The 15,823-nt window shown below is 37.4% G+C and overlaps 2 protein-coding genes across 2 annotated transcripts; both read right to left on the bottom strand.

The window, feature by feature from the left end:
* Positions 1-302: 302 nt before the first annotated feature.
* LOC130987524 (ras-related protein RABB1b) lies at positions 303-2,800 on the bottom strand. Its single transcript, XM_057911064.1, has 6 exons — positions 2,490-2,800; positions 2,257-2,396; positions 1,862-1,944; positions 1,117-1,321; positions 947-1,015; positions 303-624 (listed from the first exon to the last, which is right to left on the bottom strand). Exons 1-6 carry the CDS (start codon positions 2,533-2,535, stop codon positions 532-534), a joined length of 636 nt encoding a protein of 211 aa, XP_057767047.1. The 5' UTR covers positions 2,536-2,800; the 3' UTR covers positions 303-531.
* A 2,368-nt stretch (positions 2,801-5,168) lies between these two features.
* Positions 5,169-7,549, bottom strand: LOC130990650 (uncharacterized). Its single transcript, XM_057914875.1, has 3 exons — positions 7,383-7,549; positions 5,797-6,139; positions 5,169-5,714 (listed from the first exon to the last, which is right to left on the bottom strand). The coding sequence occupies exons 1-3, from the start codon at positions 7,547-7,549 to the stop codon at positions 5,169-5,171; spliced, it is 1,056 nt and encodes a 351-aa protein (XP_057770858.1).
* Between the last annotated feature and the right edge of the window lie 8,274 nt (positions 7,550-15,823).

Here is a 15,823-nt window from a genome sequence, read left to right as displayed (position 1 = left end):
TAATAAATTGTCAGATTTTGTATTTTTTTCGATTAGTAGCTAAATATTGTGTTTTTCATTTTTCAAAATGTCTATTTCAAAAGTGCTATCTTTATTATATGTTGACTTTTCATTTTAAGAAGCGACCTATTGAATTGAAACGTCCAAATAATGAAATATGACCTATTTAATTGGGACGGAGGGAGTACTATAATTTTGAGACATTTCAAATGAGACAAAGGAAGTATTGAATAATAATAATAATGCAGTAATCACATGATTAATGATATTTCTACGTGGAAGAGTTGACAATATTTCCATACTTGCAGCCTCAATTCAACAAATACCTTAATATTGACAATGATATATTACAAGATTACATATCGATGGAAACAACGTCGAATGATAATAGTAAGTATTGGAGAGTGCATCAGCTGGTTTCATTAGTTCATTTACGTGGCTGACTGTACAGTTCTACTAGAAATATTTCATGATTCGTGACACAGATATTCAACGAAGCCTATTACAGAGGCACAATAGTTGAATCCAGAATCAGCTGCAGCATCCACCTCGTTGAGCTACAGCTCCGTCTCTTCCACCTGCTGGACCCTGGGTTCGCCCATACCCGACTTTGATACCAGATGACTGCAATTTCGTCCAACACATATCCTTTAGTTAGCCTTCCTATTAAAACTAAATCGAGCAGACTACACACCACATTTCATCAACCTTGTGTCATAGCGGTGCTATAATTGGCTAGATGTTTAATAATCAAACTTCAAGTACGCATTCAGGGTGTTAGCTACGAGCATAAGACGAGAACTCACATAAAGTATATATTACTATACCATTTTTTAATTTAAGATGATTTAAAATGAACTCATGCCAAAATTAATCATATAGTGTTATCCTGCTATAGTGTTCCAATACCATGCGTGATGCACCACAACATCAATTAGTGACTAACCTCGTTAGACACGTCAAAAACACCTTCCTGAATCTTCTGAAGTATCTTGGTGGCTGTGTTAGTGAAAGCCTAGACACAAATTACAATAAAAAAAGAAAATAGAAACCAAATTACTATCATAATGTGGAAGTAACATAACACAAATGGGGTTCTTTTTCAGTTTGTAGTACCTCCTCTACATTTTGCGCTGTTCTTGCAGATGCCTCCAAGAACAGAAGTCCGTTTTCTTTTGCAAATTGTTCTCCTTCCTCTTTGCTCACTGCTCTCCTATGAGCAAGATCACTTTTATTTCCTACAAGTATGATTGTCATGTTTGGATTTGCATGCTGCCGAGCATCTTCAAGCCAGCTTGCTAGGTGATTAAAAGTTTCCCTCCTAAGTAAGATAATGCACACCGAGGAAGTAGTTTTATCATATAAGAATTTGAATGGAATATAGGGAATGAAACGGTAAGTATGGCTAGGACACAGTCCAGTCTCAAATATTCTTTTTTGGTACTTCAACTGTATAGAAAATTGAATTTGGAGAATGCATGAAATTATTGCATTACATATGCCAAGTATCATTTAGTTTCAACAAAAGAAGAATTTCTACATAACTCCCAAGTTATCCTAAAAAGGCCAAGTAGCATCTCTCCCAAAAATTGTTAAAGACATTGGCATTGACCTAGCATGTACACCAACTATAATGTTGAGAAAAGCGAAACACATATGATCTAGTGATCGATCGAGATCAGCAAATTTGAACTGCAAAGTGTGTGTGGAGCCAAAGATTATGAACTCCAAACCAAACTGCAATCATATACACTTCAAGCACGAACGAAATTGAGCAGTGTACTACAGTGCTAATAAGGAAGATACAAAGCTATAATGCATAATTAATCAACGATAGGAGCATAGCATGGAATTCCTCTACCTGGTGATGTCGTAAACCAAAAGTGCACCAGCTGCCCCTCTGTAATATGATCTAGTGATCGATCTGAACGACTCTTGACCGGCCTGAACGTAGACAGAGATGTGCAGGTAAGAAAACCTAATGCGATTTCCAGAGTGACAAATCATAAACACACACATCTCCATAATCCAACCCCTAAAATCCTGATTACATTTCAACAAAAATCAAGCATGAACCCTATCAACTTTCAAAATTCAAACCACCCAATAATTGCATGCGTCAGCTAGCACAGAACTAATTCGTCTATAACCGTATCAATTTAATCAAATTGGGAATACATTGAACACCCCCACACAAATAAAATGATATTGAATCAGAAAACTAAATGAGAGAGAGAAAGAGAGGTGTTTACATACAGTATCCCAAATCTGAAGCTTAATCGGGCGGCCGTCGATAGTAACCATCCGAGCACCGAATTCAACTCCGATTGTGAGATCATGCACCGGCTGGAACCTCTTATCCGTGAACTGCAGAAGCAAACACGATTTCCCCACACCTACAGATGCGAAGCGCGAAGATGAAACTCCAAATTGAGCTAGGGCTTAATGAAATTGGGGGAAAAACAGAAGCAGATGATGGATTGAGCTACCTGTGTCGCCGATGATGATGTACTTGAAGAGGTAGTCGTACGACATTCTTCTCCAAACAACGTTGCGCGATTGCGGAGGTTGAAAGAGGTAGTTTTCCTTAGCGTCGGGTTTTTGTGGATTACGTGAAGTGATGAACAAAGACGCTTTTTGTGTAGCTGCGGGTACATATTATAATGTTATATATATCGCGCGTGTGTGTGAGAGAGAAAAGAGAAAATCCTTCTACTAAGCTGTAGAGCTCCGTTTTAATTCAGGTTTGGATAAACATAAACCCGCTAAATTGTTGTGTCAAAGGAGCTGAGGAAACAAAAGAGAAAGAAAAAGGCTAATGAATTATTTCAAAATTTTTGTGAGTTAAAGAAAATTCCGAAACATGTAAATTCTATTAAAATGGTATTTGTTTGACAAACTAATCAAAATACAAGATTTTTTAAAACATCTGATAAGCATTTCATAAACTCTACAATCAACGGCTAAGTAGATACCATTTCTCGATAATAAATTTTTATAGGGGAATTCTTATGTAAAAAAATTGTAGTACTCCTACTATTTAATTTATGAATTTTTACATTTATTTACATAATTAAGGTTGATACAATATATTATAATTATTACTACTGGATTGACTTGAGATGAGAGAATGAAATAAAATTCAATTGGTTAGAGCATTCACATTGGGGTTACATGATAGCTTACATGATAGCATATTTGATGAGGGGGACCACATTGTGCAAAGAGATTACATTGGGGTTACATGATAACCTACATGATTTTTTAAGTTTTGATTTTTTCATTTTTAATTTAAGTTTAATTGCATAAATTTAAATCACACAATTTAATTCAAATTTAAATTACATTAATTTTGAAATCCTAAAAATGACATAAAGAGAATATAAAGAGAAGAAAAAAAAGAAAAAAATTTGAATGGTAAAAAAGGCACGCAAACCGAGGCAGCCAAAGCTGCCTTCAAAATTCAAAATTCGAATTTCTTTTTTTTTTAATGGTGCGTGTCAAACACGCGCCTGAATTGAATGGGCTATCGGGCTACACGTTAGAACGTGTAGCCCTCGTGTAAGGAGAGGTTGCATCGGCTTACACGATGGCGACTCTACATGAGTAGGCCGCATCGTGTAAGCGATGCGGATGCTCTTATTGCTACATTTAATTACTGAAATGATATTTTCTATGTGCATATTTTCAAATGTACAAAATAGTCTCTTATCGAAGATTAACTATAATATACTCCCTCCGTCCACTAATTGTTGGCCTACTTGCCTTTTTGGTCCGTCCACGAATTTATGTCCTATCTATTTTGGGTAAGTTTATATTCATATTTAAATACACTACAAGTCAAACACACTTTTAATAAAACAATTTATTTAAACTAATTAAATCCTACCTACCAATTAAATCCTACACTAATTAATTCCACCTACCATATTAATGCTATCTACCTTACATTAAAACAAATTTACACTTAAAATCAGAATAATCTCTATCAAAACCCTAGCCGCCTCATTCTTCACCTTGGGCAAAAAATGTCCAATTGGAATCACATCCCTACACTCCCCAGTATCGATTTCACTCTCGACGCTCTCTCTATCCACTCGACGCCCCCTGCTTACCCATTATCCTTCGATACGCCCTCTGATTTGTTGGAGGTGTATGAAACCTCCTCTGATTTCAGCGAGTTTGTACCTAAAACAAACTTGGCTTCACTCGAAGATGATGAATCGACGCCGGATCTCGCTGTTGACGACGAAGAGACTCCGACTGTTCGCGCCGATGACGAATCGAGTGCGGGACAACTCCAATCGCGATCTGAGGTTGAATTGAGCACCGATGGACTTGTCGTTGACGGAGTAGAGATGCCGGGTAACGTCGAGTCGCGGTCTTGGAAGTATGGGCTGTCTCCAGCCTTCATCAGAATCGTGTTGATTTACTTCCCGGGCTTATGCAATGTCCCCTAATCAGGTGTCAACTCTCTGATGCACAAATGTGCTTTTTGATGATATTGTTGCTCGATCTGTGATTATCTTATGATATTATTGCTCGATCTGTGATTTCTGATGGGCTCGTTGCTCAATATGTGATTTGTTATGGTGTTGTTGCTCGGTCTGTGATTTGCTCTGTCTATTGTTGCCCTATGATGTGTTTTACTGAGGGTTAGATGAAAGCCACCACTAGGGCTTCATTCCCTAGTTGTTGGAGGTTTTCTTTATGTCTGTGTTGCTGGATTTATGATTTGTTATGGTGTTGTTGCTCGATCTGTGATTTTCTATACTGTGGTTGCTCCTTACTATATATGTGATGCTATTGTTGGAGATTTACTGTCCCTCTGTTGCTCGGTCTGTGATTTGCTTGCTCCATTGTTGCCCTATGATGTGTTTTACTGAGGGTTATATGAAAGCCACCACTAGGGCTTCATTCCCTAGTTGTTGGAGGTTTTCTTCCTCTCTGTGATCTGTGTTCTGTGATGTGTGATGAAATCTAAGCAAAGCCACCACTAGGTATTGAAATCCCTAGTAATTGGAGGTTTAATAAAAGGTCTATGATGCTTCCTTTTGTACAAAATAAAGGCTGAGACTAAAGCCCTATGGTTACATGATAAACAACCCTATTGAGTTGTTTCTAGTGTAAACACACACAAAATGAGAACAAGAAAACTATATTAACCCTTAGTCAAATTCAAAATGATGCATAAGCTCCCTAATGTCATAATTTGTGCCTGCATTCACATCAAACTGCATCACATGAGTTAGGCTATCTTTGATAAGTCCTTCATCCACTTCTATGCATTCTAGCAGCATTCCCATCCTCAAGAGCCTTGATTTGTTTATGTGTGGAATCTTGTAGTCATTGCTTCCTTGAACTCGCATAATCTCAGTTAAACACCCTTGCAATGTCAAGAAGACATTGTTGAGTGTAATTGTTGAAAGCTCTTGGAAAGAAATCAGCACATTCTGCAGTAGGTCTTTAACAGTTTTTGCCATCTTGTCATCCTGCAGTGATTGTATAGCCCTAAAAAAACCTAAGTCATTGACATTTAGGTCAGGTGAGTTGGCTGGTTGGCAAACTAGCTCAATCTTGAATCCATCACTGTTGGCAGCAACTATAAAATCTGGATCGTCTTTGTTGAAATGTGGTTTTGCATTATCCTGTTGAATGATGATATGCTTAAGTTGATATGATTTTGGCCACTTCTCTTTGATTGCTGGTATAACCTGAAATAATGTGGCAGCAACTATATGATGAACCTAAATAAGGTCTGATAGTTGAAATAAAATGAGGTTAAGTAAGCATTACCTGTTTAATTATGCACTCTTTGATTACTTCTTTGGTGATTGACTGAATTGGCTTCACTTCTAAAACACCCTTTGCTCTGTTTTTCGATTTTCTCTTGGTTGCCTCGACTGTAATAAATGGAAAAATTCCAATCTTTCCATCGAATAGCTCCTGCCCATCTGCTGAAAATTGTGGCCTAGTGACAGCACACATAAACATCACCTTTGTGATGAAACGTTTAGACTTGCATGCTCTGTACAGGTCTGTTTCTTTAGGGAGTAGGTAATACCTATCCGATGTCTTGGTCATATAGAACCATTTCTCGTCTATATGAACAACATAATGCATGCTTTGATAACTGTACCTGTTGGAATATAAGCTTGCGGGCGTAGTACAATGTAACACAGAAATGTAGGAGATGAGAATACAAGGGAAAAACTGTATTGAAATTACAATCTAATAAAACCAGAAAGGCAGCCGAGTCGAGGAGGGTCCTCTGTCCGCAAGACGAGATACGCCCCGGTAGTGCTCTCGGTTTGGCGTGTCGTCCCCAAAGATGAAACGGCTTCGTCTCGTAGGTAGCAGCACCGCACACCAACGAGCTTCGGCGAACTGGAACGAGGCAAGAACAGAACTCAACAGATGCAGTATGCAGAGTATCAGAGTGATGTTGCTTGTGATGATTTTCAGGTGAAAAATGATGCATGGAGGCTGTCCTATATATAGGCACAGTCCACATCAATAGGGGGAGCCTGCTGGATTAATACCATTGATGGTATTCAAATGGTGTCGGGAGTTACAGGTGTAACAGCCCTGCTGTTTGAATCTGCCATGACTCCTCCGACAGCAGTTACATAGGTAACAGCTCTGCAGTTACGTGGGAAGCTTCCTGGGAGACCAAGGGTCCTCCCGGGCCAAGCCCTAGCGGGCTTCGTGTGCGTGCGCGTAGGCCCAACCGGGTTGGGCCTCGTCTCCTTCGAACCAAGTTTTCGTTGGTCCAAAAAGATAAGGGTCGATGTGGGCCTAGGGTAGGCCCAAAGACCAGCCCAAAGACCACCCAAAGACCAATTGCCAAGATCCAAGTCCAAGTCCACGGCCGCGCGTCGGGTGACGGGTGACGGGGACGGGGACGGGACCGGGACCGGGGCCGGGCGCCGGGGGCCGGGGCCGGGCGTCGGGCGACGGGGCGGGGGCCGGGGCCGGGCGCCGGGCGTCGGGCGACGGGGCCGGGGCCGGGCCGGGCGGGCGGCGGCGGCGGCGGCGCGCGCGTGTGGGCTGTGCAACCCGTCACGTGTGCACACAGTTTTATTACATCCTGTGATGTAATAGCTTTTATACTGTAATAAATGTGATCCACATTCCAATGTGGGATAAGTATTAAATCTTATTTAATGCTTATCTTTTCCCACAACTCCATGTTTCAAGTACCCAACTTTAAACAATTATTTCTCACTCACCGGAAATCGGTTTTGAGTAAATAAATATACTACGATCATCTACTCGAAACGTAGATCGATCCTGTCCCATTTAATTCTGCTAAATTAAATGTTTTCGGTACTCGAAAAATTATTAAACATTGGTTACTCACAACCAATTTCCAACAGTACCTTGACATTGCTGCATCATACACAACATTACTTAAACAATACTTCATCCTTGATATCTTGTTTACATCAGTCAAGAATGGTTTGATTGCACTTGTATGTGGTCTTAATTCCTTTCTTTTTATCCACTGCCCAAGTAAGCTCTTGCTAACTTGAAGCTTGACAGCCATTTTATGAATTGTAGACCTCTCAAGAATGGACAATGACTTAACCTTCTCAACATAAGTTTTTTTCTATCTTTGTGTATCACACCTTTGTGAGCTGATGTGAATATCATTGGTGTACCTGACTGAATCTTCTATTTTGTTTTGCTCTAGAAACGACGCACCGATCATCTCGACACACCAAACATAGCAGCTTCCTCCTTTTGTGCTCCATCGTTTGTTTTCCCGTTGGTGCTATTTGTGAGAAGCCAATGAGCCATAGCATTTTGCTCTTCTATAATTAAGTGTTTTTTGGAAGACATGAGCTCCATTTATGTATTTTGAACCTTTCGAATGGAGTGTAAATGATGCTGGAATAGTGCTTTTATGTTTAAATAGGTGACTAATTTATGCATTTGGAGGGAGCCAAAATTTGGAGGCTTTCCCTCCATAAATTTTCAGTTTAGTGAAATGGAAATTAAAGCTTTTTTTAATTCTCTGATACTGCAGTCTTTAATTTATAAATGGTGGGTCCCTTTTTTTAAAGACGGTAGCATTAGTAGAAGAGAGAGAGATTAAAAAATTATTGAATATACTAATTGCATTGACTTTAATAAATTGTGGGTCCATTTCTTCACTCAACTAATAAAAATACATTTTTTATTAAAACCCGTGTTTTACCTCATAGGCCAACAATTTGTGGACGGAGGGAGTACATGTTATCATTCATAAATTAATCTCACGATATTGTCTTACCGCATTTAGAAAAAAGACTATCTTAAATAATAAATTAGGCCCAAGCCTACAAAGCTGAACATTTTCGTTTTTTATTTTTTGTTTTCGGCCTATCTATTTGAAATAGTCAAGCTTAATTTTCTCCAATTTACTTGGGAAAGCATTTGCTCGTCCTAAGATTTATTGCAGAGTAAAATTCGTTGGAAAATAGGAAGCGAGATGGGTGTTCGAGTGTTTCACAACTCGTGGATGAAAAGAGATGGTAAGTTCTTATTTGTTCTTTTCATGAGGACGAACGCTGGAATGAAAGTGAATGAGCTAATGAGAGGGGAAGATGGGAGCGGGGACACAAACTTGGTGGAGTTAATATTTGATCAAGACATTGCTAAGGAAGTTTTGAGTATTCTTCTTGGGATGGATATTAGTGAAGATCGACTTATTTGGCATTACACACCAAAAGGTAATTATTCGGTACATTCCGCCTATGATCTCACCTGCTCCATGACTATTAATGATGAGTATGGGGTTTCAGGACCTTGGAAACCTTTGTGGAAAATTAATGTTCCACCAAAGATCAAGTTTTTCCTTTGGAGAGCTGTCCATGATGTGTTACCAATGAAATGAAACCTCTTACTTAAAATTGTGGAGGTGGATTGCTCATGTGGCATATGTGGGGAAAGGTCCGAGAATAGATGTCACCTTTTTATGGGGTGTAGTTTTGCTGATGTTTGTTGGAGGAATTCGGCTCACTGGTCCAAGTTGCTAGAAGGGATAGACGACTTGGTTGTGTTGGTTGGCACGACCTTCCCGATGGGTGGATGAAATGCTATGTCGAAGCCGCTTTCTTTGCGGCCAGGTCGAGAACAGTGGCTAGTCTTATTCTCCAGAATGCGAAGGGGATTTTATGGGAACGAAGGTGGTGACTATGGTGGGTTGCTTGAGAGTGGCAGAGGGGAAAGCAATTGGTGTGAGGGAAGCCTTTTTTTGGATAAAGACGATATAACTTGATCATGTGAAGGTGACTACAGATAGGACCAGCCATAATCCCAATCTATGCGATCAATAGTACCAATAATCCAAGAGCACCCTGACTGTGATAAATAAGTTGTTTAAAAAGTATGAGATTTAAAGTTTAAAGTTAAAAATAGATCTGCACATTTCAAAAAAAGGTCAGGATACCTAACCTCATCATCAAATAATAAATCCTCAATTATCTTAAGGTTGTTCATTCCTTCAAAGAGATCATCATTGCTTAAAGTGCATTTTGCTCCTTGTGAGATACTACTATTATTAGTAGTATTCAAATTGTATTCTTTCACAAGCCTTATACACATAATAAGGAAGTCAAAATCAACACAATACTATTTTACATATGTAAAAGAAGTATCTATTGATGTAACAATATGTTACCTCTCCCTGAAATCATTGATTTCAGGCACATTTGCATTCAACAACAAGTTGGTGACATTGAAAGCATTACATACTCTAATTTCAACTGCATTATATTTTTAAATATATGAAGTAGGTATGTGTCTAGATTTATACGTGCAGATTTATAAAATTTAATATGGTATTTTTTATGTAATATGCACTGTTTGATAGTCAACAACTTTAGATATTCATACCTATATAGATACTTGTCTTACAAAATTGCACAATGAGAATATTAGTATCTTGATTTTCTTTTTCAAATAATTTCAAGAAGCCATCCACGTAATTCTCCCATAGGGTGCAATAGAGTCTTCTCCTCCTTCACATCAATTAGTCCACTTACAAAATGCATAACAACATATTATATAATGCATTAGAAATGAAAGAATTTAGGATTATTTTACTCGGTGTCTTCAAGAGTCAGCTCGATTAGTTTTTTTTTGTTCTCCAGTAAATGATGTCCGAATTTGTACTTCCCCTGGATGCACCAACACTCCAATGATATATGTATAAACATGTAACTTTTAGCATATATCTATTAGTATAAAAACTAAAACTGAAAATATCATAAATGAATATAAGTTTGCGTATACCAAATAATGAGCCATCGTATAAGTTATCTTTTATCCGAACATCCTTAAATGATTTGGATGAAAATCTTTTCATTGGAAAATTCTGAACAAATAGTTCATGTATCTTTGTGTCTTCACATAGTATAATCTTGTACTTGTGTGTAGTAAGCTTGTTCTTTTTCTTCGTATTATGCACGATCTTCAAATTTTTGATTCCGTACATCAATCCTTCCACCAATTGATCCCTGAAGGTGGGAATGAGATTCTTGGGAATGGTAGCCTCAATTCTATCACCCTATACAAATCATATAAAGAAGATTGATTTTTTATGAAAAATGTGTCCACTGCTCTAAGAAATTTGGGAGGCTACAAAAATGATAATTTTTCAAAGTTCTCATACTTGAAAATCATGAAGAATGCATTCCCAACTAACGATTTCTTCTATGTTTGTAAATGAAGGATTTTCATAGGCACGGACCAATCGAACTTTGACGCCAAAGGTGGTTCTTGAGTCATCTAAATCACAAATGGAAGACCACATACTGGGCATGAATATAAATATGAAGCTCAAATCTGCAAAGCAACAAAGTATATTATTTATTCTTGTTTGAGTGTGAAAATGAATGATACAATCATAGAATATGGATTGAATGCTATCATCATAGTAAAACAAAAAAATAAAGTTTGAAGAAGCACCTGGTGGCTTACTACTTGTATGTTAAAATCGTAGTGTGGATTGAATGCAGAGAGTGGATTGGATGCAGAAATGTAGAATGAAGATGTTATTTATTGTTCCCACTAACTACTATATGGGCTGAGAAAAGCAAGCTTTATTTCTGATTTTTTTAAATGTTGAGGAAACGAAACGTTAAAGTATGTCTTCTCATATTCCAATTTGAAATTAGCTCGTAAATCAAGAAAAAAAAAGTTGATGAAAGATAATGATTATTGAGTTATTCACTATTTATGAAGGCATAAGAATTTAACATTACAACCGTGTGATTGGTTGAGCTGGGCGATGATGATTATCACGTCTCGTTGGACGACGTCTTCGAGAATGTTAAGGTAGATGACAATATAAGCCAAACCTAAAAAATAGAAAAGACCCACAAAACCGAGGAGGAAGTTCGTGGCTCGGCTAAGAAGCGTAAACATGGTTTGGGAGTCGATAGGATGTATGAGGCGTTGGCTGATATAAGTCGGACTACGGACAAAAGACTCGAGATTATTGCCGGTAGAATGGGTTATGACTTCGACATCTCGAAGGCAAGAAAGGAAGTTTTCGCCCAATTAGGTACTATTCTGGGGCTATCACAAAAGGATAAGTGCAAGATAACGGATTTTCTTGCAAATGAGGTGGAGCGTCTTGACGTATTTTCAAGTCTCTCGGATGAAGCGAAGGTCGATTATGTGATGTATCTGCTTGGCATGAAGCATAAGTGAAATCATCACTTAATAATACCAAGATTATGGTCTTTTGAGGGTATGAACAACAAACTTCTTTTGTTTCCTTTGGAAGGAATTACTTGACTATTGTTGCAACTATGTTTCTTTTGTTGTTAAGTATTATCCTTCCTACTATTTTTACCTATGTTATGCAATTATAGATCATTGCAGCTGTTTTGATGATAGCCATCTTATTACATGTGACTTGTCTGCCTATCAATGTTAAATTTCATATTATATTTGAGCTCAAATGTTAGCCAATTGTTCAAATTGTCTAATATATGTTGGGCATACAGAATAACATATGCGAATTATTGAATTCCAATAGACTCACCATTGATAGTTTTCATTAGCCATTGAAAAGAATGAGTAATTTCATTAGAACTTGACAAGTGATCCGTTCCATCGATGCCAAAATCATTAGAACGACAACAAAAGAAGATTTCAAACCTATAATACTAGACGCGCAAAAGTTTTTATAACATGTCTACAAAAGATAGATAACTAGCAGCACATGTGCCCTATTTGAATGGATATGACGACGCGCATGAACTTCCACCATATCCGGCATCGGGATTATGGTCATCCTTTGGTTTCACGAAAAAACATTTCGAGTGGGGAAGCTAGAGCTCGATGGTTTGACAAATTTATTCTTAATTGGTGACCTCGGGACATGCACTTGACTCTTAAATGCCTTAGGGAAAGACGGAGCCACGATAGAACAAGCATCATCTGCGAAAAGCTTCCTAGACACATCTCGTTTCGATAAGTCTTCGGCGATGGCTTCATGGTCGGCATGTTTCTTAACCGTTGAAAAATCCTCAATAATGATCACCGTATGAGAAAACTCTATCTTGACGTCGTAAAGTCCGAACAAGTTGCACATTTGATGGAACTCGGGCTCGCCATTATGGTGATACACTTGGAAGAAAACATTTTCCAATAATTGAGAGTTTGATAAATGATGTTATAAACTACAGGCATTTAACGTAAGGCAACAATGAAGTTATGTATAATGGAGACCGAAGTAAAGACAAAAAAAAAAAACCTTGAATAGCATTTTCCACACTTCATCATTGAAGCATGCTTGAAGCTTGATCCCAATCGGTTTCGGGAAGATTCGACAGGTACTTGAAGCACACGTAGCGGTCGTGGAGAAAATCGACTCTATCCTCGACTTGCATCAGGGACACATCCGTCTTTAGTTGCGAATTCAGCGCCTTCATCGCATATATTTAATGCGTGTGGAGAGAGCTGTGGTGGAGATGGCCTACATTCATTAATTTTTTTGATAAAACATTTGAGGAGCAGCTTATCCTTCATCGCATCCCATTTATGGACGTAAAGGAACAATGATTGAGGTTCAACTTCAGGGAGCGTCATCTTATCGAGTGATGGCAGCGAGCTTTTGATTTTTTTTTTGCTATATTTGGCTTCTTAGTTTTGAAATGGTTGTATCTGATACTCTACTCTTTTTATAGATGGAGCTATGTTTAGTGATATTAATGGGTGCAATAAATAAAATAAAGGGTGGGGCGTTGAGAGTTACCTGTCATCTCCAATGAGTTGTGATGACACCTGTTATTAATACTATTTTGAATCACAACAAATGGTGAATAAATTTGATTGTTTGTGGCAGATTAGATTTACCACATATCAATGCCAACCAAAAAATCACAGAGCATTTACTCTTATCGGGAATAAAAATACCAACAACCCAAATTTAAATATAGAAACGAATAGGTAGCTGAAATAAATAAATAAAAGTCAAATCTGTTAAAACTCAAGTAATGTTTTACAAATGCATTGAAACGCAGCCCAACAATTCATCACGAAACTAAGCTACAATCGATGCATAATTCAGTCCATGAAGGACAAAAAATGTCTTCACCAAAATGTCATCACTAAAATGTCATCACACCAAAATGTAATCACAATATAAGACAAAGCACGAATAATTTAGTTTGAGTTAAGCTAGATAAACCAAGTACCATAACCAAATGCAAAAGACACTGCCTGAAATATAACCACCACTCCCATCACATAAATTTACCGATTACAATACCAACAACAAGTATAATAATAGAGAGACATAGAACAACGTTGTGGAACTCCAGATACCCACAGGGGGAGCTTAAGTCGTTGCTCTGCAAGTAGTGACGTAGCCAAACTTTTTAGTCAGGGGGCCCAAATATTTTTTCGACTTAATTAATTTGATCAATATTATTTTTGGGCCGTCTCAGTTAAATTAAATAATTTTCTTATATAGAATAAATACGCAAATTCTCCTGTGCGGTCAACCGCATACAATGCGGACGGTTTGAAAGTTTACACTTTTTTACAATAATGTTTATTTTTATTCATAAGAACTTTTACTTTTAGTTATTTTCACTCACTAATATTTTTATTCTTAACTTGATCGAGTAATAAAAAATAATTATTGTTACAATGAAATGTAATATTTTTAAATTATTACATTTATTCACGATAATTGTTACTTTTATTCATGAGAACTTGTACTATTACATACGTATACATTTGTACGAACAAATATATATCTTATGCTTATTAAAAGTAACCCACCGCATGGGGTGCGGTCAACCGCACAGGAGACCGATCCGAATAAATATATAGAAAGAATCTTTTAATCACTTATTCATTTTATTACCAAATTACTTAAGACATTAGTTTTTAAATTCTGTGTCGGAAAGAAGTTTGATCAATTTAAATGAGACGAGAGAGTAAAAATCACAATATTATAAATTCATAGAAAGAATATAAAAAGACTCCAAATAAATAGCAATTTCAATACAATCATAATCATGCATTAGTTGCATCATGATATTACAAAAATAAAAATAAATACCCTACTATCATAACATTTTCTTTCTTATTTTCATGTTTTGAAATGGCTACATAATCATTTCATTAGTAATATTTACAAACATATCGTTTTACATGTAAGATACATATTAGACAACCATTCAATAGCTTATCTCTCATACAATTGCATAGAAACAAATTGAGAATTATACTAAAATAATACATTTAAGTATTTATTTAATATTTCTCTAAAAAAAGTATTTATTTAATATTAAATGTGAAATTACCAAAATACCCCTAATACTTTTTGAAATTTCCAGTGGGGCCCAGTGCCCCCACTGCCCCCTCTCTGGCTACGTCAATGTCTGCAAGTCCAAACCTCTGGCAGCCACGAACACAATAGGTGCTACTGGATGAGATGGAAGTAGCTGTTGGAAACGTCAGTTTCGAGAGGACCCGGCAGCTTGATGGAACTTGCGAGTCCCAAGACCATGATATTCGTCACACCAGTAGAACCCCATCGGGTGACCCCCCTTCCCCCAACGGACATTTGTAGTAAAATCGCTCGGGGTTCCGTGAACCATAACTAGCACACATCAACTTCATATTGCTATTGCCACAGCTACATGGAGGGGTTGGTGTTGATACCTTAGAAGTAGCGTCCATCCAACCAATGTGACAAACAAAAGACATATCAAAATTACTTCGAATCTATAAAAATCACTTACATAAATAGTTTTGTAACAATTGACCCAACAAAACAAGAGGAAAGACATCAATTACACCACATCACACCTTGTTTGTTAAATATGAATTAAGCAAAACAGACACGAACTTAAGTAGTGTTTAGGTATTGTATCCACATACTTTTCGTTAAGGCATTCCTCCATGTGTTCCATTGGGGAGAACAATCAGCAGTGTTTATGAATTCATCAGGTTCAATATCTATACCGGATCCATTCATTTGTGACATAGCTTCAAATTGTTGTTCTATCGGATCAATCGACATCTCCATTCGAATAAAATTGTTGAGTAAAAACATAGCCATAATAAGTTTATTTTGAACTCTGATTGGGTAAAAGGACGGAGATCAAAGAATACCCCATCTCATCTTTAAAATGACGAAGGCTCGTTCTATCACATTGTGTGCCTTACTGTGTCTCAAATTAAATAGTTCTTCTTTATTTTGTGGCCTTGCCGCATTTGGACCCCATTCTTTCAAATGGTATCTAACACCTTTGAAAGGAGTTAGAAAACCATCACTATTCGCATAACCGTTATCACACAAATAGTA

The sequence above is a fragment of the Salvia miltiorrhiza genome, chromosome 6 (genome assembly GCF_028751815.1).
Source record: "Salvia miltiorrhiza cultivar Shanhuang (shh) chromosome 6, IMPLAD_Smil_shh, whole genome shotgun sequence".
NCBI classification, from domain to species: Eukaryota; Viridiplantae; Streptophyta; class Magnoliopsida; order Lamiales; family Lamiaceae; genus Salvia; species Salvia miltiorrhiza.
This window is presented reverse-complemented; position numbering and strand designations above follow the sequence as displayed.

Excerpts from the sequence above, each read along its gene's own strand:
- LOC130987524 (XM_057911064.1), bottom strand. The coding sequence starts at position 2,535 with ATGTCGTACGACTACCTCTTCAAGTACATCATCATCGGCGACACAG. Across the intron at positions 2,397-2,489 it reads CATCATCATCGGCGACACAG|GTGTGGGGAAATCGTGTTTG; the intron begins GTAGCTCAATCC and ends TCGCATCTGTAG. Across the intron at positions 1,322-1,861 it reads TTGGTTTACGACATCACCAG|GAGGGAAACTTTTAATCACC; the intron begins GTAGAGGAATTC and ends TATCTTACTTAG.
- LOC130990650 (XM_057914875.1), bottom strand. The coding sequence starts at position 7,549 with ATGGCTGTCAAGCTTCAAGTTAGCAAGAGCTTACTTGGGCAGTGGATA. Across the intron at positions 6,140-7,382 it reads TATGATGCAGCAATGTCAAG|GTACAGTTATCAAAGCATGC; the intron begins GTACTGTTGGAA and ends ATATTCCAACAG. Across the intron at positions 5,715-5,796 it reads AAGAGTGCATAATTAAACAG|GTTATACCAGCAATCAAAGA; the intron begins GTAATGCTTACT and ends ACATTATTTCAG.